The 22,623-nt window shown below is 43.8% G+C and overlaps 1 protein-coding gene across 1 annotated transcript in view; it reads left to right on the top strand.

The window, feature by feature from the left end:
- LOC310807010 (transmembrane protein 132C) overlaps positions 1–17,783 on the top strand; it is a gene marked incomplete at both ends in the record, with an annotated part of 99,378 nt that extends 81,595 nt beyond the window's left edge. Inside the window, 5 exons of the mRNA XM_083673288.1 lie at positions 2,517–2,660; positions 8,781–8,989; positions 12,939–13,212; positions 14,614–14,805; positions 16,608–17,783. Of these exons, the coding sequence (XP_083529414.1) occupies positions 2,517–2,660; positions 8,781–8,989; positions 12,939–13,212; positions 14,614–14,805; positions 16,608–17,783 (1,995 nt within the window). The remainder of the gene's footprint in view (positions 1–2,516; positions 2,661–8,780; positions 8,990–12,938; positions 13,213–14,613; positions 14,806–16,607) is intronic.
- Between the last annotated feature and the right edge of the window lie 4,840 nt (positions 17,784–22,623).

The raw sequence follows: 22,623 nt of genomic DNA, 5'->3' as shown, positions 1-22,623 counted from the left end.
TATTCCATATCATTATTGCAATGACATGCTCTTACTTATCTGCTTGGGCATGTTGGGTTTAAAACTGCCCCAGCATTGTGCTGACATGAATAAGTATAAGCGCAGATGGTATGTTTACTACTCTCTTTCTCTTTTTCTCTCTCTCTCTCTCTCTCTCTCTCTCTCTCTCTCTCTCTCTCTCCTCTCAATTGCAGTATGAATTATGCAGGCCTTCCAAATCCCCAGCTCAATGGTGTGCTTGACCTGCTCTTGTGGGAGCAGTGGCCAAGGTGGTTGTGTTAGAATGCGGATGTTTTAGGGCAGGTAGCAGAGAGCAGATCGCTAGCCTGGGACGGAGAGGCTGGCTGCTTCTCATGCTGGCCGTGTCACTCTGGCTGACGCCATAAATCTCACTTATTTCTAGATCCAAGCCAGACGTGGGTAGAAATTATGGTCCAGAACACATCACCAGTGACTGCACCGTACTGAATGCTAAGAGCGGCCCATGATAAACTGGGCGGGCGGTTGTCCCACACATTACAGGGCAATGGCAGAACAATACTATCAATCTGTGAGCCTGAGACAGGGCTGATTAGCTATCAAATAGGCTCTCAAAAACTAGCATCGGCTCTGGGTTCTTAATAGAACTGGTATCATTGCTGTGCGTGCAATATGGTGGGAGGTAGTTGCTCAAAATATGTGTGTTTTAGGTATTTTGGGTGTCAAATAATGTCTCAGAGTCTTACTAACCCAGCTTCCAGGTAGCATCACTAGTTAATAGAGTAATCATGTCCTGTATCATGGGAATTAGGCTCTAGTTTCAATGTGACCTCAGTCCCATTCGGCCTCAGCTGTGAGTTACTCTCCTGTTGTGCACCAGTGGTCTCCTCTCTGTTGTGCCTTTAATTGCGCTGTCTGAGTCAGTGTCTGAATCTGGCTGTGTGGCCATTGAAGCATCCTTGTAACATCCCACTGTGGCTTATTACTGCCAGGGCTGCTCTCTGCTGCTCATCTCAGACCTCTGTAATCTAACATTAGCCTGCGTTTTCACCAGGTCTCAACCATTTACCCTATCATGTATTATAGAAGACCCACTGGAAATTGAGGAATCCCAACAGACAGAATTAATTTACTGCAGCCCCTATTTTAGGGGAATTGAATCAAAGTCGGCAGCAGAGAGAGGGGGTTATATGCTCTATAACACTGTCACAGTCAATAAAAATGTAATGAAAAGCCATTTGAAGATAGTGCCACATTAAGTGTTTTTGTGATTCATTGGAATACTGTATCTCTTCACTCAACTAATAATCATTTCACTCTTAGGCTGAACGGACTCTTCGTAATTGATGCTTACAAGCGACCGGGCTTCTTTTTAACCAAACTTAATCCTCCTTTTCTCTTTTTTGAATGCCTCTTATTCACAAGCACACAAACACAAGTTCATGTTTAAGGAAGCCATGCAGTATACAGAGCTGTATAGTGTACGAATCCTGTGTACCTCCCTTGTGAATATGGAATATGTTGACAGGAAGTCAAATGCAGCAGATAGGGCCTGTCAGAATGTGTCAGTATTAGTGATATGAAAGGATGTGTCAGTTTCTTCAATAGACATCGTTGTGGGATTAGATTAATATGAAAACCTTAATTCTGCATAATTAGAAGCTCAATAGCATGTGAGAGCCAAGTCGTCAAAGCCGACACAGCTTTATCTGAGCAAAGCAAAGAGCGCCTCTTCTTTCGCTCATTGAAAAGCTTTCCCAAAGTCAGACCTTTGAATGCATTGTAAACCTCTGTATAGAGGGTCCTCAATAGCAATTAAGTGAAAAGACTTTGCATCGCATGACATTTTCCATTGTAGGATTAGAGAACAGCATTGAAGGTTCCACCATCACAAAAACGAGACAGTATTCATGAATCAAAGACTGTGTACAGTACCTTCTCTACAAAGCCAAGGCTGTATCATATAGTGGTGGTTCAGCTTACTTGGCTGTCTAATGAAACGGAGCAGTAATGAATTGAATGGCCATAACAGACAATTTCATGTTCATGTCCGACTAAGATAGTAGAGACTTACTCATGCCCATCTTAATTGGCCCAATTATCTCTGGTGACATGACGTGTGATGGCTGTGTAAGGTTAAGGGCCCTGTTCAGAGTAATGAACCTGTCCACAAAGTAACAGTGTTGAATCTAGAGCTGTCCACCCAGTCACAGTGCTGATTCTAGAGCTGTCCACCCCCTAACAGTGCTGATTCTAGAGCTTCTCTCCTATTAATGGTGATGATTCTGGAGCTTTCCACCCAGTAAAAGTGCTGATTTTTGGAGCTGTCCTTTTAGTAATGGTGCTGATGGTGATGAATGGTGCTCTTTCACACATTTGCCCTCACTAACAGTAGTGTACTTACCCCTGAGCAGTTCTCTGTACATTCACTGTATTTTTCTCCATAGAAAGAGAATGGTTAACTGATGGGTTCAGTGATTCTGGTGATTGGCGATCCTCTGTGTATGACTAGTGCTGGTCCTCTCTCTCCCTCACAGGACACAGAGATCCTAAACACGGCCGTGCTGACAGGGAAGACCGTGGCTGTTCCGGTGAAAGTGGTGACCATCGGAGCGGACAGCACTGTCACCGACGTCTCAGAGGCAGCCAAGTGCCGCTCTACTGATGAAGATGTGGTCAAGGTCAGTGATCGGAAGCTGATGAGAAAGAAATTAGTTTTTGTTTCCGTCTATAGACAAGAACCTTTTATACTGCCCTATTGTCAAGCTTATAATGATTATACGTGTTGTAATGGTTATAAGTCTTGTTCATTTACCCATGTATATTTGCCAAAGACTGATATAAAACAGCATGGTTTTCATAAGCATTTCTTTTCAGCAGTACTGTCATTTAAACAATCGACCAAGTCTCATCAGTGGTAGTTTACAGTATGAGCAAACATGTAAAATGCTTGTGAAATTACCTCTTTGTACTTGTAGGTTAATATCGGTCAAGTAGTTGAATTTAAGCACCCATCTGTTCAGTGGGCTTGGGTTGTATTGCTCTTACTTGGACATTTATTGTGAATTGAGTGGAGGCAGAGATCATGGCTGACTCATTGTACTATAAATTACATATTGTCCAATCATAATCAATAGTTTGTAAATTGCAGGATTGTTTTCTTAGAATTCTTTTCAGCCTTCCCATGACAAGGACATACACGTTTCTAGATGTAGAACCTCATGTACTGTGCCTATTTCTATTTCTATGTCTGAATATACCCTTGAATAGTAATCTTGCAAGTAAATGCAAGTATTGCATTGTGTCATATGATCTTAGGCCACTACACGACAATAGGCATGCAGTCTTTTCACTGGCACATGATGCAGGGGAGAACAGCTAGTTGGCAAGACCTCATATCTGAAGCTGATGATGAGAACAACTCAAACGTTGGGAATTATTCATCAAACCAAGATAGGATTGGATGAGAGTGAATCTGTGACGATTGACAATAAACCGGCATCGCAAAGCATTGTGCATTTAAAGTTTGTGTTAAATCAACAAATACAACTGGAACAGATTCTTCTATTTTTAGAGAACCTATTTCAAGATTTAAGCCTCAAGAAAGGATAACAAATCCTGAGAAGGTGAAAGCATTTGATGTGCGATCGTTGCTGACAGGTCGCTTGAGTTTCCTTTTATTTCCAGTGCCTCTTTCGAAACCGAGGGCACAAGGCACAGAACAGAACACCAAGCCCATTACAGCGGGATTCAGCTGAGCAGCCACACCAACGGCTTCGTTGCTGCTCTCACCGAAATCATCCCAATGACTTACAATGACTGCTTAATTATCCATGGAAGCGCTAACTCTCCGAATCTTCCAATCTGTCTGCAGTCTGTGTCCCGTCGTAACTGGCTGAGATAGCTAGAGACAGGTCCATTATGTGCCAAAGCCTCCGTCCACTGATGTCTGTTTCCATCTCTTTGAATGTGTCTTAAAGATGAAGATTAATTCAGCCAGAAAGACAAAAAACCTGGGCCATCCTAATTAAAGGCACATTTGTTCCGTTGAGACACCCAGTAAAGCTTCCTTAAGCCCAGTATGGTAGACTACAGTGAACCAGCCTTAGCAGAGAATAGGTGTTGTACACTAATGAGTTATAGTGAAGAAACGGTGCGGTCGATTGCTCTGAACATCTTAAAACTTTGGCTATATTCTCTTTCACATTGACTCCTCTTCAGTTGTCAAGCAATAATACAGTAATAAACTGCCTCCCTACTGAGTAGCTTTGAAGAGAAAGGGAACTACCTCAGATGAAGCTGTCGAAAAAAGTGACATTTGTACTTCGAATAAAATAAAAGTACTTGCATTAACCAAATCATTGAAGGCAGCTAGATTGTATCAGTTCATTTTTAATCATAGTCTTGGATCATGAGTGTAAACATGACTAATTTATCAAGTCTGTGCCTGGGGAATTTGTGTTAAGTAAACACAGAATGACAAGTCCCCTGAATAATGAACCACACTCCTCATTAAAGTAGTTCTTTATGTACTGTAGGTTATAATTACATTTGGTTTTTAAAAGATACCTCATCTCACATGCTTTCTCCTCCCCTCTAGAATAATCCTAATCAAATCTGTGTTGACGGGTACAGGCAGAAATTAGGCTCTGCCATTGTTTTTATGGCATGCATAATTTGTATTGCATTGACAGAGCTGCAAAAGGACCTCTATGACCAAGTGCATGCAACCTGTGTGTGTGTGTGTGTGTGTGTGTGTGTGTGTGTGTGTGTGTGTGTGTGTGTGTGTGTGTGTGTGTGTGTGTGTGTGTGTGTGTGTGTGTGTGTGTGTGTGTGTGTGCTCCTCAGGAGGTGACTCGTTCTCTTCAACAGGGATCTTCTGACGTTTTAAGACTCTGTGCCTCCATCATTGACGCTGTGTCCCGAGTCGCTCTCAGCCATTTTCTGACCTCCCTCAATGGAGATAGAGATGAGGGAGAATGAGTGCCTGCTCACATTCCATCTCTATAACTGCTCTTCCAGTCCCTCTATACCACACTCCTATGTACTAAGACTTAGCGTTTTTTTTGTGGATGGATTTGTACTAGCCATGCCCTTATTTACCCCCACTGTTCCTTTGTCCATAGCGTTTTCCATTAGCTTTCTCTCATTGTTATGTACAGTATGTGCTATTTTTCTTCTCTGCCCTCTTGCTTCAAATCCCTCATATTAACCCTTTGTCAGAACAGTTAACACCCCACTGTGAATGTGTTACTGTACATCTTCATCCATAATACATACACACACATAAACTACTAGGTCAAGTCAATGTATTGAGGCAGCTGTGCCCCAGGGTTATCAATCCTCTTTCCCCTGAGCTGTCACCACAGGAACCACACTGCCTTCAGCAAAAATGATTAGTGCTGAGACCAGTTCTCTGGAAAATGACATCATCATTGCTCATCCTTGTTTACTGAGTTTCTGATCAGTGTTGCGGGACAGATATAAATGTTGAGGTACTCTGGACGTGAGGAGGGCACTGGTGGAGAGAACAGCTCACTCCTCAGTCACACACATGATAAACACCTGATACAGGAATGTAAATATACACATGGCATGAAATCACGTGTCTTTTGGAGGTAGTGATCTGATTCACCAGGATTACGTCAAGGCCATGTGAAGGGGCTCTCACCACCACTCAGGGGGTCGTGGGAAGACTCGAGGGTTCCCCTTGCGTGGATGTCAGTGGTGTGGCTGACGTTGGCCGTGGTCTGCTTAATTGCTTCTGTCAGGTCAACTCTATATTCCAACCCAACAACAAACCCACCTTCATGCTCTCTAATCCCATCCCTCATATCTGCCACTGATTGTATCTGTCTGGCGAGTCGTTAATGTCCTGGGCCAGATCCAGAGACAGCCTTAATGTCCTCTTTAAGTATTCTCCCGTTAGCTGCCTAATGTGGCTGATTAATGTGTGCATGGATCCTCCTGGACGTTTATGATACCTTGAGGGATGAGTGTGACAGAGACTGTATAACTCAGAGTGAAGTGATACCCCCCCCCCCCCCCCCCCAGTCCTCTCAGAACACCAGCCTTCTCTCCTGCAGTCTGTCTGTGTATGTTCAATTGTGACTTAAGCTAGCTGATAATACGCCACTGGAGGCCAGTGTTAGCCCATCAGTGTAATGTGTTAGGATGGGTGGACTATCAGCTGCCATGTCCACCATAATTCTTTTATTAGAATGGCTCCAGCAGGCTGTTCATTTGCTTGTCATGAGCCATAGTGCTGTTTTTGAATCCATCCCTGAGCTCAGATGCGCTCTTTCCTGACAGAGCATATTCCTTCTCTCTAAACTCAGGTCTGACAGATGAAGGTGTACTATCACAGACTGTGAGAACAGAAGCTCAGAGGTTACACCGCTGCTGTGAATTCCACTGTTGCATTGTGGTACTGCCATCACGTGATCTGTGAAAAACATTGAAAAAATGTTGTCCAATGATGCCTGTCATTTCATTGGTTAGTGATGGCCCTGTCTGATTCTGTCAATAATTACCCAATTTAGACCAGCCGGGATTTTTCCAGACTAAATGTGTGTGAATGAGTGTGTGGACCCATTGTAAAACCTTAACTCTAGGGAAGTGGCTGAGACATTTGGGTGTCAAAGGCACTTTAGTCTCAGTAGACAGAGTGAGAGGAGAGAGAGGAGGAGCAGAACAATGGAGCTTGATAAGAAGTGAGGAGTCGTCTGACATCTTTATCAGTCCAAACACACACTCACACCGGGAGCTCTGACAGAGCACAATCTACCCAAAGTCCACAGCCAGGGAACAGAGCTGTATAGAACACTTTTAAAAGGCCATATCAAGAGCAATTCTGTCTGTCTGGTAAAACAATACCTTTGTTCACATCTTCATCATTATTGCTGTCATCACCATAAGTTGCAGTTGTAGAACTGCAGTTGTATTAATGATTGGTTTAGTGCAATATTACTATTCTAGAGGAGTGGAGATCCATGAAGAACTGTGCTATGTGTTTTCCTATTGGCTTGTTATTGCAAATGTAGTAGACTTCAGTAGAGCAGGTATCGAACAGTAGTACAGTACATCTATTTGAGACTTGAAGGCTTATGTCGTCCTTCATATCAGAGGATGCAGCTTGCTCTGGTGGCTGACCATAGCCCTTAGGCTGTCCTACAGTACAGCCCCTCCTTACAGAGATTCAGACGAACTCAAGGACTCAAGGATTCAGGGAAAGAGGATACAGACTATAAGGGCCCAGACAATCTTGTGCTCTAGATCAAAGTATGGGAAGGACAACAGTATGGGCAACAACAGGAGCGATGGTGAGTTGAGCTCCACTTGAGCAGATGGGAGACTTGGATTCTTAAACTGCCTCAGATGAGTAGGGATGCAGGGAGAAGAGAGCTCAGGGGCTGTATCACACACAAGCCCCTTTCCCTAGGACTGGAGGATTGATCTGTTCTGTGGTGAATGGCTATTGATGTCTTTCATATCTGACGGTGAAGAAAGATCTCGGAAATAGACAAATATATTTTAGGATTTAATCTCATTTCATCTCCTTGAAGTGGTAAACTGCTGAAAGATAGGGTCAGAAATAGTGGGTTTATTGAAACGCTTCCGTTTTTTCAATTCCTTGGAAAACATCTGAAGGAAAAGTGCTCAAAATATCTACTTTCAAAATATACAGATTAATTGCCCACTCTGTAAGCTTTCAGAACCTGCATGTGTGTGTGTGTGTGTGTGTGCGTGTGTGTGCGTGCGTGCGTGCGTGTGCATGTGTGTGCATATGTCCATGTGTGAGTGTTTGTGTGTGTGTGTGTGTGTGTGTGTGTGTGTGTGTGTGCGTGCATGTTTGGTATAGTATATGTGTGTGTTTGATGCTGTTCTGTAGCTGCTGGCCACATCTCTGAAGCCTCTTTGTGGTTTGCAGTTTTGTGCGTGTGTTCTGTGTTGTGTGTTGTGTTTGTGGTAATATGGCCACATCATAGGGCTCAGAGAGAGAGAGAGAGAGAGATCCCGGGAATGGATCAAAGACCAGTGCTACTGAAGGAGCGAGTCAGCCAGCTAAAGCAACGTGAGGCTGTGAATCGTGCCTCTTTCCATGGCATGCAACTGGCCGAGTGATTTCCTCTTGTTGTGAAACAGATGGTTTTGAGTTAGTCACGTTATCAGTGGAGACCTGCCTTCCTCTCTCTGTAGTTGCCATCTGTTGCATTTAGCCCTCAGCAGCGGTATTGCTAATATAGGGGACCACAACCTTTCCCTCCACAGATTGAAAGATGCCCTCATCTCCTTCTCTCTCTGTTTGGAGTTGGGAATACATAGTGGGAAGCTTTCATCTTATTATTCAAAGGACAACTGATAGGAATAATGTATCAGATGGACACACAGCCCTGTATCTAAAGCGCATCTATCAAGATAAAAGCCTTGACCTACTCTGTACGTACTGTTAGAATGTATTTTCCTGAGTGACCCTTGGAATGTGGTTTACAACAAGGGGTACCAGACCCCAAGATCTCTGTTGATAACCTGTCAGACTCACTGGCGCCAAGCCTAACTGAGATGAGCCTTATGTCCTGGTTTCATGTTTATTACCTCCTATCATATTGACTGCAAACTCTTTGTTGTTGCCACTTCCCTCCCATTCTCTTGGACAGTAGTTTGGTGTCCCAGATCGATCTGACTAATAAATTGTCTTTATTTAACTTTCAATTTGAGTATCCACCTTCATTGTATATTATTCTTCAATATCAGAAACATCATCATTATACATACTGTCTTCTACTTCTGCTCCTGTCCAGGTGTCTGACAGATGTGACTACGTGTTTGTGAATGGGAAGGAGATGAAGGGGAAGGTGAAGATGATGGTGAACTTCACCTACAGCTACCTGAGCGCCCAGCTGGAGATGAACGTGTGGATCCCACGGCTGCCCCTCCAGATCGAGGTGTCGGACACGGAGCTCAGTCAGATCAAGGGCTGGAGGGTGCCTATCATGGCCAGCAGCCAGAGGTACAGTACAGTATCAGTGTCACTCATCTTCTGTACTACTGTACTACTACATGGAAATTGTTCTCTGTCCCACAGGTTGGCAATCATTGCTTGACATTACACCACAATCATGAGATCTACCAGGAGAGGCTGGTGGAGGTAGAAATTGGAGGACGGGCTCATTGTATTGCATGTAATAGAATGAGGAATGGTATCAAACACACGTGTTCCCCATTCCATTCCATGCATAACAATTAGTCCGTCGTCCGATTTCTACCTCCACCAGCCTCCCCTGAGATCTACATAAAAATAGCTTTACAGTATTTCTACTGTTTTGCATTGAAGTTTCAAATTTTCTGAAGATAACTACTTTACTCAGCAAAAATAACGATGCTTATCTGTAGTATTTATCCTACAGCTATCCCAAAACAATTCAAAAGCAAGACAAATTAAATATTTATAGTATATGAGCGTAGAGACAGCAGTGTCTGTAAATGTGCAGTCATTTTCCCTCTTTGTGCAGCTATTTTCTCTCTCCATATTAGTATTTAATCCTGCATGTTAAATGCAATTCAAGCATAATTCAGATCAGCCTTCTGGCAAAGCATGTTTAGGTTTTATGCTGTCACATTTAAAAATAGAAACCATGTCTACAGTACATAGATATGATTGTAACTTAAAAATTGCTTTTTTATCTTTTTTTTTTATCATTAAACATATATATTTTTTTATTTTGCTTTGACTAAGCTTCACATTAAATCATAATCATGATGTTTAGGGACACTGTACCACTGCTTCTTGTCTCAATGTGTTGACTACAGTGTCCTAGAAAGGGTAATGAGGGCACTCACATTGTTGGACACAACTCCGCTGTCACTCCCTTGTGCCCCCCCCCCCCCCCCCCCCCTCTCCTGTCTCCTTCCTCAATCTGCCACAGTGGAGCGACAGGCCCAGGGTGATAACAAAATGGCCGACCTATGTGACACCCTTTCAGTTGGCCTGCCTTGGTCTCACCTAGGCCTTCTGTAGAAGCTGACATCTCCCCCTGGGGCCTCATCACCACTAGCACCTTCCACCAACTGTTAACATCCATCAATGGAGGGAGCCGATATCAGCCTATGCCCACTATAATTACTTCTAGACAGGACAGCATTTACATTTCCACCTGGACTGAGTCCTCTTACCTGCCACCCTAGAAATGAAAGCCTCTGGCTCCTTTTTAATTAGTCCATACCTCACTCACATGTTCACTGCCAGAGGACCGTGATTTGAATATGTCAGGGCTTGTGTGAGAATGTTGTTCCTCGCCTGTGTGCTGGTATGCCTCTATCAGCCGGGACAGCCAATGTCTGTTGTCATTGTTGATGAGAGCATGTCCAGTCTGGCATGGCTGCCTGTGGGCCACAGAGACTTTTCTGTTCCCCTGTCTTCCTCTGGTCTTTGTTTATCTGGGAATAGCAGACGTGACCTTGTGAGGAAACAGCGCGACTCATGATGTGAGCGGGCATTGGTCCACCACCGCAGAGCACTGGGCCAATCAGAGACACAATACAGAGTGGAGGGACCTTCTTATAATAGCTAATAGTTTGCCAAGTCAGATGGATTGGATGGAGAGAGAGAGAGAGACAGACACACAGACACACACACAGACACACACAGACACACACACACACACACACACACACACACACACACACACACACACACACACACACACACACACACACACACACACACACACACACACATACAAACAGACACACTCTGCTGAGTCCAGGCCTGGGAGTGGGGGGCTTGCCAGAGCTCTCTTTACAGTCTTGTATTCCCAGTGTCTGCCTTCCCTCTCCCCCACAACCTCCACCAGTGCATGGGCATGATAAGTGTTTACAGGGGAATGATGGGCAGGGGAATGACTGTAAGTCCCTTCACTCACAGGCATACAAGTGAGGAACATGCAATGTGTAACCCAATTGGAATTATAATAGCTTCTTACATTATTTTTAGATCTTTATTTCTTTATCATTTAACTGCATGGGATGTCCTTAGTATGGACCTTGCCAAAGCAATGGTTTTGAGTGTCCTCCTACGATGGTATTGTAAAATGTGTACCCATTCTTGACTTTCACGAAGAGCGTGGACAATAAAAAGCAATTCATTTTCTTGGACGTAGCTCTGCTGCAGCAGTGCTGTCCATTTCTCAATCCAAATGACCTTCATTATGTCTTTGGTACAGAAAACAACATGCAGCAAAATGCCAAAACAAAAACTCCCCAGAATCCACAGCACAGAGGAACATCGGCATGACACAAACATTAATATCCTTCTAAGCCAAATTTGGGAATGAGAGTGAATGAAGCGGAGAGAGAAAAAAATTGCTTTCAAATGCAGTTTGTTTGCCAAGTTTGATTTGTCTATTAGATTAACCTTAGATTAGATTTGAGATGGCTGCACTGTGCCCTCCTGCAGATTAGATCTATTCCAGTTGGAGAGGGATTGAGAGCCATCAACTGATAATGCACACAGGAAAACGCCTGCTGGACATGCCCTCTGTGGCTCAATCACATTGCCCCAATCATATTGTCCCATGCTGAGAGTAATCCCCTGGACCTCTTCACAACTCCCTAACGCGTCTCTCTCCTTCAGGGGAGGCTGGTGGAGGTAGAACTCGGAGGACGGGCTCATTCTAATGCATTGAATGGAATGAGGAATGGTATCATTGATACCATTCCTCATTTCTACCTCCACCAGCCTCCCCTGCACTCCTCACAACCTCTGTAGCTACAATTCCAGTCTACAGTCTGGTCCTGAGAGCTGTGGGCGCCCTACCACAGAGGGAAAGACTCTATTCTGTAGAGAATATTTAGTGAATACATGATAGTATTGAGTCATCTGTGACTAAACTCGATTAGTTTAATCTACAGCACAGTTGTGCTGTAGATGTGACATCACAGTCCAATAAACGCAGATAGGTTTTTGCAGTTCTTTATTCAGCTTCCCTTTTATATTTTATTTGACTAATTCCTTGCTATTGCATTGGTGAATGCTTGCTATTGCATGTGAAATAACCTTTGTCTTCAAATCCTTCTTATCTTGTCAGCGGCGGTTCTGAGCCTTAACTGTACATCTCACTGTACCAAGGGCTGATCTCTCACACGGTTCATGTAGCTAACATCTTTATTCCCCACATCCAGGGATATTTATTAAAGGAGTCGGACAGAAAAAGAGAGACAACTAGAGAGGATAATCTCAGAAACATTTTAAGAGATTAACTTTCTATCTTCCCTATCCTCACACGCCATGATTTCAAACCCTGTGCGTGTGTGTGTGTGTGTGTGTGTGTGTGTGTGTGTGTGTCTGTCTGTCTGTGTGTCTGTGTGTGTATCTGTGTCTATGTGTCTGTGTCTGTCAGTGTGTGCGTGCGTGCGTGTGTGTGTGTGTGTGTGTGTGTGTGTGTGTGTGTGTGTGTGTGTGTGTGTGTGTGTGTGTGTGTGTAATTAATGGCCGTGCTGCATGTCCCAGGATGATTAGGCAGCAAGACAAGTGAAGTCCTGTGATTACTTACACTGTTGACAAAGCATTCTGCTGTTTGTTGTTTTACAAGAGGCACATCTGTACCTAGTGCTAGACATCAGTGTTGTGGCAGCATTTACTCTCACAAAGCAAACACTCCTATCTCACATCTCTCAATGTGCTGTGTATGTATTACACAAGGGTGTTTGTCAAAGAATAAACACATTACAGCTACAGTAGAATCCACATTGGGGCAGCAATATTTGTAACCTTATAATCCTACTTTGTCACGTAATCCCTTTGAGACATTCCCGTTGACAATATGATTTGTTGCCTAGGCCTACAGCAACCTGAATCAGATTTGTTACAGTATAAGTCGATGTCAGAGATATTCATGTTAGAAATGAGCCGAGGTCAGTTCAGGCTTTTATATTGTATGACTATTATTTTTCAATGGAAGGTCTGCAAGAGACAGCGAGGATGAGGATGATGAAGATCGGAGAGGGCGGAGCTGCACTTTACAGTACCAGAATGCCATGGTTCGAGTGTTGACCCATTTTGTGGCCGAGTCAGCTGACCCCCGTGGTCAGTTGACCTTCATGCTGGGCAGCGATTGGCAGGTGGACATCACTGGAATTGTGTGGGACTTTCTCAAGGTAGAGGACCCCCAGATCGCCCAGCTACAGGATGGACGCACACTGGTGGGATTGGACATGGGGATGACCACCATCCAGGTACGTGGTTTGTGCATACGTGCGTTAGCGTGTATTGACATCACAATAGCAACAAACACAACAAGAGAGAAAGACACAGCAAGAAAGGAGCACGACAAGTTTCTCTAGGAGCTCCTTCCTATATTTGAGAGGATCTTGACAGGAATTGTTTATCTCCAAAGTCAGTCATAACAACAGGAATTGCACTTGTTGAGTAGAGGAGGTAATATCTATATTTCAGTGGGAACAATTTAGGCCCACTTATCACCTCGTGGAGTCAGGTTGTTATCACTGTGCTCTGTCGGCAGACAGCTCTGCTCTGGGCTGTGGTGACAGTAAATGGGCTCTCCCCCTGGCGAGGAGGGGAGACGTGTCATCTCTCACGAGCAGGGCCCCTTCATTTGTCAGTCTAACTGAATAAATAGCCATCCCGTAATGACATCTGTGTGAGACTGATCAGCAGGCTGACAATGTAGCGCCATCCATCTGTCTGCATGTAGACGTGTCCTCACCTCCGTGCACATCCATACCCGTCCCCTGTCCTCCGTTCCCCCGGCTCCCCGCTCCCCACTCCCCTGCCTTCCGTTTGGCCAGGCACAGCGGAAAACACTCCTCAACCAACATTAGACAGGCCCCAAACTCTGACAGCCATGGCTGCATGTCACACCCACTGGTTCACAGACAGATGAGAAGGGGTTTCAGTGAATGAACACCCAGGGAAAGATCCCATTCATCTCAAAATTCGATTAATGAGATAAGAGTAGATTAGGAGAGATGTGAATATCTACTCATAGTTCCTGGTCAGTCCCCGTCTACTCCAGAGTACACAGGCTTTCTCTCCAGATTATCATTTGATTACATTTTTCAGGACAAACACATCTTTGCCAAACACCCCAATTACACAAGTAACTAATTAATCAAGCTTGACGCCAGCATATGTTGGAACGCATCAAGGTCAAAGCTAAGAATCACTGCTGTGCAGGATATGCAAAATAATTTCATTTCACCAAGTTCCCCACCTACAGAATCTGTTATGGTTGTGTGACAACTGAAGGTGATGTTTGATATCCATTCAGCCATACATGGATTGTATCCAACATCCAAGAGTGTTTATTTGGCGTAATAAGCAGGGGCAAACCAACCTTTTATATCTGAGGAAGTGTGTTTGAAAGACCAGCTCACCTCAGATCACCTCTGTTATGGAAAGAGCTTGGGCTGAATGTTGTTTGGGAAAATAAATTGTCCTCTCAAGTCACTTGTCTCTCAAAGACTAATGCCTTTGAAGTCACAGCTATAATCTATCTTAATCCCAAGGGGGGCTTTCCCTTTCTCTCTCTCTATTTTTCTCTTTCTTTCTTTCTTTCTTTCTCTCTCTCTCTCTCTCTCTCTCTCTCTCTCTGTTTATTTCATGTGTTGGCCCAGGTACTGTCCCCCTTATCGGACTCCATCCTGGCAGAGAAGACAGTGACAGTGTTGGATGACAAAGTGACCATCACAGAGTTGGGGGTGCAGCTGGTCACCAGCCTCGCCCTCTCCCTGCAGCTCAGCCCAGGAAGCAACAGGGCCATCCTCGCCACGGCAACCACACAGGAAGTGCTACAGAGCCCAAAACAGGTCTGATCAAGATGCCGACTCTGTATTGTATCTTGTACAGATGATGTATTACTCTAAATAATCACATAGTGTAGGCTTTAACACAGGTCTCAATGTATCATATTGACAGTAAATCTGTTATCTATTTCTGGTGGCCTCTCAGATACCTCCTACCTCCATAAGATCTAAACCTTCTTTTCCAAGTACCCTTTGGAGTTTAGTAACTTTAGTAACAGTTATCATTTAACTACTGTACTACTCAAATAGTGGCCCCAGGAGCAGAGGGGCTTAAAGGCTGATGGCGTGATGGAGTGTGTACTTGATGGGGTTAATTCAGACTGGTCTCCTACTCAAATTGTGTACCTATACACGATAGTAAGTGTTCCCAATTGCGTAAATTCTAATATGGATTGAATATGGAAAGTGGAATGTCGTATAAGGAGGCTGGTGGGACGGTGGAGGCATTAACAGCTTGCCTTGTTAATTGCTGTACTTTCTTGAAGATGAACCTCGACTTTGTAGCCCATTTTAGACCACTTTTTAAAAACTCGACCATTTTATAAAATCACAGTATAAAATATATACACATTGACCATTTCCAAAGCATGTGAGTGCATACTTGTATATGTGTGTGTGTGTGTGTGTGTGTGTGTGTGTGTGTGTGTGTGTGTGTGTGCATATATTTTTCCACTGCATTCCTAACCCTCTTAACTCCAAGTCTTGAAAGCCAGAGTGTGACAGAATGTGTTTTCCTTAGGCGTCTAATAGAAAGGAAAGCTTGATCTCCAAGCGTGTAAATACCAACACTGCAAGTTCTATAAGGAAACACGACTTACAGGCCGAATTCGAGCTGTCCTACCGTCTTTTGCCTCCCTTTCTGATTTGCCCTCCTCCTTTCGTGATCTCTTTGATCTGCCCATCAGCTCATACAACATTCTCTCTCTCTCTATTCCTCTCATCCCCCTCTCTTTCTCTGATGAGGGATGGAGGCTAGGCTAGTTTATCTACATAGGGAGAATGTCTGTCAGAGGATGAGCGGGCAGTAAGTTATCTTGCGGTTCTGTAATTAGTGTGAAATGGCAGTCCACTGAGGGAGCTCCTCCTGAGCTCCCAGGGGTTTGTCCCGTTGCCAAAGTAAAGAGAAACCTCACAAAATCACAGCAAAAGATTAAGATGCGTGTACTATATATGGCAAATCCCCATTCGCATGAACTGTCTTTAATGTGACTGTGTGATCTTTTCCCTATCTTGTAATCTGGGTCCCCTTGGTTCCACAAGCAGTGTAGCTGAGTTAGCAAAACAGTGGGTGTTAGTGAGCTATCTTCCACCTCACGTGATTCCAACTAATATAGTATATTCTACTCTTGGCTGGATATCTCCAAAAGTGGTGCCGAAGTGCTTATATTTGTGTAGCCTACAGTATGTCAAGAGAACCAGTTATGACCAGTATGTCTTTGTCTAGGGCATGGGCAAAGTTTGATTATCTTTGCTCCGACTTGTCTTGTTTTTCCATTGAACTCTGTAAGACCTCTGTACGTTGTAAGAGGAGCACTTACACTTGATGAAATAATGGCACAAGCACATCTCAACTCAAACTGGGTGATGCTGAAATATCTCAGTTTACTCTTTGTCTTATTTATACATTCTGAGAACTAATGACTAGATGGAATTTAAATTGGTCTATTGTAGGTGTTCATTGTTCTCTACTAGTGTGTGTGTGTGTGTGTGTGTGTGTGTGTGTGTGTGTGTGTGAGAGAGAGAGAGTGTGAGAGAGAGTGTGTGTGTGTGTCACTCGCTCACTCTTGGTGTGTGTGTTTCTACAGGAGGCTCTGATAAGTGCGTGGCTACAGTTCAGTGATGGCTCCATGGCTCCTCTTGACCTGTACAACCCAGACTACTTTGTCCTGACAGCCACCTCTCTGGACGAGGAGGTGGTGACGGTGCAGCAGGACCCGTCCTGGAAGTGGCCTGTGATCGTGACGGAGGCCGAGGGCCAGGGCCTGCTGGTCAGGGTGGAGATGACCGTCTGTGAGCTCTGCCAGAAATTTAAGAGGCGCAGTGTCCTGGCTGCAGGCAACTGCAACGTCCGGGTCAAGTTTGGCCATGGCGATGGCTCCAGAGGCAGTGACTACGGGCCAGAGGGGGAGGAGCTGGAGAACAGGGCCAGCGACCGCAGGCAGCAGTCTCCGTCCCAGGACAGGACAGGGCTGGACGCCCACTACTACGGCAGCTCCATCTCAGATATGGAGGACGGGATCATGAGGAGGGCCACCACCACCACCAAGAGTGCCATCGTCAGGAGGCCAAACGGAAACAAGCTGTCAGACGACGGCAGCCAGGTCCAGAACATGCCCATAGACTTCTCAGACTTCCCTTCGCAGGTGGATCTCCCGCGTGGCCGCAACGTGGAGGACGACCTGATCCAGACTGCCAGGGGCCTCACAGACCTGGAGATAGGCATGTATGCCCTGCTCGGGGTCTTCTGCTTGGCCATCCTGGTCTTCCTCATCAACTGCATCTCCTACACACTCAAGTACCGCCATAAAGAGCTCTCCATCGAGGGGCAGGAGAGCATGAACCATGCCCACGACTGGGTGTGGCTGGGGAACGAGGCGGAACTGCTGGAGAGTCACGTGAGCCTGTCCCCCCAGCAGGAAGAGAACACCTCCATGATGGATTCCAGCGCTGGGCTGGAGGAGGGCAGCCACCTGCTTAACGGGGGCTCCATCCAGAAGAACGTGCAGGGCCAGGTGCACCGGGCGGCAGACAACACAGGCTGCATAGCCAAGGACAGCAAAGGAGACTCGCCTACAACGAAGAGGAAGCGTGTGAAGTTCACCACGTTCACCACCATCCCTCCAGACAATGGCTGCCCAACGGTCAACACCCTCAGTATGTGCCACAGCCAGGACATTAAGTGGGTGTGCCAAGACGTAGAGCTGGGGGACACCAAGGAGCTCCGGAACTACATGGAAAGGTTAAATGACAGTGTGGCGTAGTGTGCTCAGTGCACTTACAGTGAACTCACCCTTATGCCTTTCACAGTGAGGTAGGCCTAGACAGCATTTGATGCTGGACCCGGAGGAGGTTGAAATCTGGAAGTAACATTTTTGTGAAATACATAGAACTGCCAAAGGGCCATTGAACTTGAAGAGGACAGAAATAGTAATGACACCACAGAGGACTTATGGCGAATCATTAACTGGAAAAAAAAAAAATTGTCAATGATTGAGGATGTCTGCTTATTTCATTTGTTTTATCTCGTCATGTCTTAATACCTACATTTCTTATCATTATTTCATCTTTTTGTATGTAGGATTAAACAATGTTCCCAGAATAGCTCTGCATTAGCTCTGTTAATGCAGATGATGACATGTAGATTAAAGATTGTAATATGAATAGATATTCAAAATGTATATGTACACGAATGGTTTTGGAAGGTTTGTAGCATTTTGAATACACATTTCCTATTCCACGTCCTCATTTTCTTTTACAATGTTCTGGTCTCTAAGCATAGGCCGGAATTAGCCAACAAAGTCCTGCATGTGGTTTGAAATAAAGGCACAAGTTTTTGGTTCATCCTCATCTTTAACAGAAGACACAGAGAAACTGCTATGTATATACTGAACAGTCCTCTTAAAATGCGTTGTATTGTTGCTCTGTATATTGTATTTTCATATCTATCATTTAAAGAATATACAACAATGTCAAGTGTGTGTCAACTTCTATTGACCACCCATAGATGTAGTAATAATGTATCTACAATGAGATGCATTACCTTTTTGCAAACAGGTAGTCTTCATGTAAGTCACAACACACATCCTGAACTACCAACATATGGTGTACAGTAGGAGTTGTTATTGATTGCAATTACCTACCAGTGCTGGAATTCCTTCATGTACAGTAGAGCCTATCATTTGAGTTATTGCCGAGGAGAAGTCATCTCTCTTAATCATTAAGCCAGCAACTGCTGCTTTTTCATTCTCTGAATTTAGCCAAACATACTGTATTTCAGTTACAGTGAACTCAACTGTATATTAGAACGATCCATTAAGCTCAATAGCACAACAGCTAAATGTGGATAATGTATGAAGCTGTCACCATTTACTCCAGCGCCCATTAGAGCACTTCTCTACAATAACATGAAGCCTACTGCATGAAAGGGCAATTAAATTGAATAATGATTGGACTACATGTTAATGTGACATTTCCCCCTGAAATTATATTATTGTACGTTTTGGAAAAAAATGCCAATTATAGTGTGATTAACCTCTGTCTCCCAGCCTGAGGAAATGCACTGAGGACAAAGTGGGATGCTATTTTCACCAGCATGTTTGAAATGGAAAATTCTCATCAACCTTAATAGATAGACATGGCTAAAAGCCTTCTAGGTGGGAAAAGAAAGGATGGCAATACGGAAAATACTTAATTTGGGGCTGCTTAATTTTAGAGTAAGTAAATTAAACAAACAGTATCATCCGTCAATCTAGTAATTTAAAACTTTTCGAACATATTCAGGCTCCGGCAGTAACGATCGACTAAAAACAAAAATTGCAGCTTACTCAGGTCAATGAAAGTGTAAAGAATGCTGGCTGATTTAACATTTTGTAATTTTTTTTTTCTTCATATTTTGTAATAAATATGAAAAATATGATGATTTTTAAACTGCAGTGCAATTAATTGAACTGTAAATCAGTAAAGCAGCACAGTTCTAATGCACTTTACACATGAGCTGCTGGAGGGCAGACAGACAGTGTAAACAGATAGTTTAGCCAGCACAGCGATGTCCCTTAATTGCTTAATGAAAACCATCAGCTGAATAAGACTAGTGTTGTTGTGTCAACAAGGCACGTTGAATAGTGCACCATTAAAGCCTTTGTGCATGGATGGTGGCCATCCTCATTTCTTTCTATATTTAGTTCAAGTAGCTTGTCTACATGATTCTCTGTGTTGCACCTGCTGTTCCTCTATTGATCTCCTGCTTTATGTTGAATGAAGACACTCTATTAAATATAAGTCTTACACCACCTCTCTCCCCCCCCTATATTCTCTCTTTTCCTCTCCCTCTCTCTCTCTCTCTTTCTCTCTCTCTCTCTCTCTCTCTCTCTCTCTCTCTCTCTCTCTCTCTCAGCCCTCCCCTTACCTCTTTTCCTCCTCTCCACTTCTTTGTCTTTGTCTCTGTTTCTGCCCTGTCCTGATAAATGATTCTTTCTTTTTCTTTTGCTCTTTCCTCTCCCCTGTGTGATTTGGCCTGTGCTGCACCTCGATCAGGGGTGGGGGATTGATGTGGGGGCTGTGTGCAGTGTGCGCTGCACTGGGACTGTGACTGCTGTGCACAGCCTGTGGACTGTGAAGGGCGTGGAGAGCTAGCCTGGCCTGGGAGGAATTTAACTGTCAGCCACAAGGGGCATGATTGATGGAGGGCCCTCTGTAATTAACACACCACTGTGACTTTCTTTCTTTGCCGTTGGTGGCTTTGGCCTTGTCACGCAGGGACAAAGCAGCACAGCGTAAGACACGTCCACCAGTTCTATCCCCGAAGACACCCTGGTTTGGAAGTGTGTATACGTACATGGAATTGAGTAAATCATGAGTGTATTCATCGGTCTAGTCTGTGGAAAGTGGAATGAACAACTTGTTTTTATTCGCTTGAAGTCCAGACGTTGCAGAAATAAACTTTGGGTAGACTTTAATTGAATTGATTACGTGACACCAAGCCACTCACAGTTAATGATTAGCTGTGCTCCCTGTGGTGCAGGGTCTATATTCTCTGTTTCTGAATAATTATTTAGTGATTGACTCATGCAGGCTCTTTCCTTAAATTTACAGCTAACACTAACACATCCATAGCCCTATTGTACACACACACATACACATTCTTCACTCACTGTTTGAGGTAACGGAAGAGCAGCTGTCAAGGTCAGCTTGGCATTCTGGTCTGATCAATTTCTACAGATGGAGCCGCGGGGAACCTCCGACAACGTTGTTCATAAACACAAACCTCGTGAGCACACACACTCACACACCTATCCACTCAAGAACATACTGTAGCAGTGATGACTCAAACACCCAAAGGCAATGAATCACTCACTGGCAGACCCCCCCTAGAAGATGAGGGGGTTACATACAGTAGAGACTGGTGGGAGAACGTGGAATTTTTCAGCCTGTTAGAAAACAAGTGAAGGTCACAAGGCCAGAGAGATACAGTATATATAGGTTCTGTTCCAGCAGCAAGCTTTGTTGTGGCTGAGGAAGATGTATTTTGATATTCTCTTCTGGGACTGTATCCTAAGATGCACTGAGCCTCCAGATAATGATGAACATTTTAGCAATACATCCTGATCAATATAAGATGTTATTGATGGTTATCTGCGTTTCAGATCGCCAGTCTAACCACAGTTGTGGAATGTACCAACAGTACATTATGTGTAACACATCATAAGGCTCTTATACGGCTCTTACTACTGCCTTAATACAGTGCTAAATACAATGTTACTGGAAATACCAATAATGCCAAAACATTGTTGATAAATAGATAATGGAATGATGAGTCTAAGACTGGACTACAGTTTGTCGGATCAGAAAATTGACATTACTTTACCTGAGACTAAACAGCTTTACATTTTATCTCTCCCTCAGCACACTTATTTTGTTGATGCAAGATCAGACAGTCTGTCTGAAATACATCAACCCTGCCCAACATCAAACATATCAGACCATATTCCCTCTAACATGGCTCTGGGGAATCCTGCAACGGAACAAGGAGTACTTCAGGACCTCCATATATCAAAACATCCAAAATAACAGTGGAATGAGGACTGGTAGCCTTCCTCATTCCATTCCTGCATTACAATGAGCCTGTCCTCCGATTTCTACCTCCATAAACACTGATAATTATTGTATTAGGGATGGAGGTTCTGTGTGTTGTTAAGGCTGCAATTTCTGAAGTTAATTAACATGTGAAAGAAGAGATAATACTTGCTTATCCAGTTATTATAATTGTTTGACTTTTCAATTAGGCCTATCATCAGTGCGGGTGTTTGATAAGCCCTTATGGAGGGAGTCAATTGTGATTTTTTTTTTTTTAAATGATCTTGAATAATCTTGTTCAATCACCTGCTTCTAAGAAACCCAGTTATGCACACATCAATCTCTCAATACAACAAGAATTAATACAACTATACACAACATAACATTAATCATTTGATTTGGCCGCAACTTTATTACATCCTGGAAAACATTCAGATTAGTAGAAAGAGGGGAACATTATTATTATTTTAGGGATTATTTTATTACTATTATCTTTTAGGCTACAGCAGTTAGATGGAGATCAATAAGGAAACAATACATCTAATGAAAAGAAATACACAAAAACAATTGATTTCATAAATGCATAGCTATTGTCTTTCAGGACTGCCTTCATAACCATTCAAATCTGCCAAACATTTCTCCTAATCTGGGAAACAAGCTGCCACACCAGAGATACAACCTGGAGGCATTGTGTTAAGTTCAAACATGAAGCTGTCTATTCTGTCACGCTTGTGTAGGCTTTCCACAGGAAATGGCCCACTGCTGTTGCCTTGGCTCTAAGGCCTCAGCATTAACAAAATGATTTGTGATGACGTGCCAATTACAATCTGAGTCTGATGCAATTGTGAAGAAATATGTCTTCGCCTCGCTGGAAATGCTAAACTTGCATGTTACAGTATGAGAAATATTTTGTCAGCCTGTCATGGGGTCTCCCATTTGTAAGAGAAATAACGGGGCCACTGCTTGAAGTGACATGACATTACCCTGATTATTTTATTATGCCAGTCATACTGTAAATGGGATAATGAT

The sequence above is a fragment of the Argentina silus genome, assembly GCF_951799395.1.
Source record: "Argentina silus genome assembly, chromosome: 7".
NCBI classification, from domain to species: Eukaryota; Metazoa; Chordata; class Actinopteri; order Argentiniformes; family Argentinidae; genus Argentina; species Argentina silus.
Note: the sequence above shows the minus strand (reverse complement) of the source record. Positions and strands in the feature narration are given on the sequence as shown.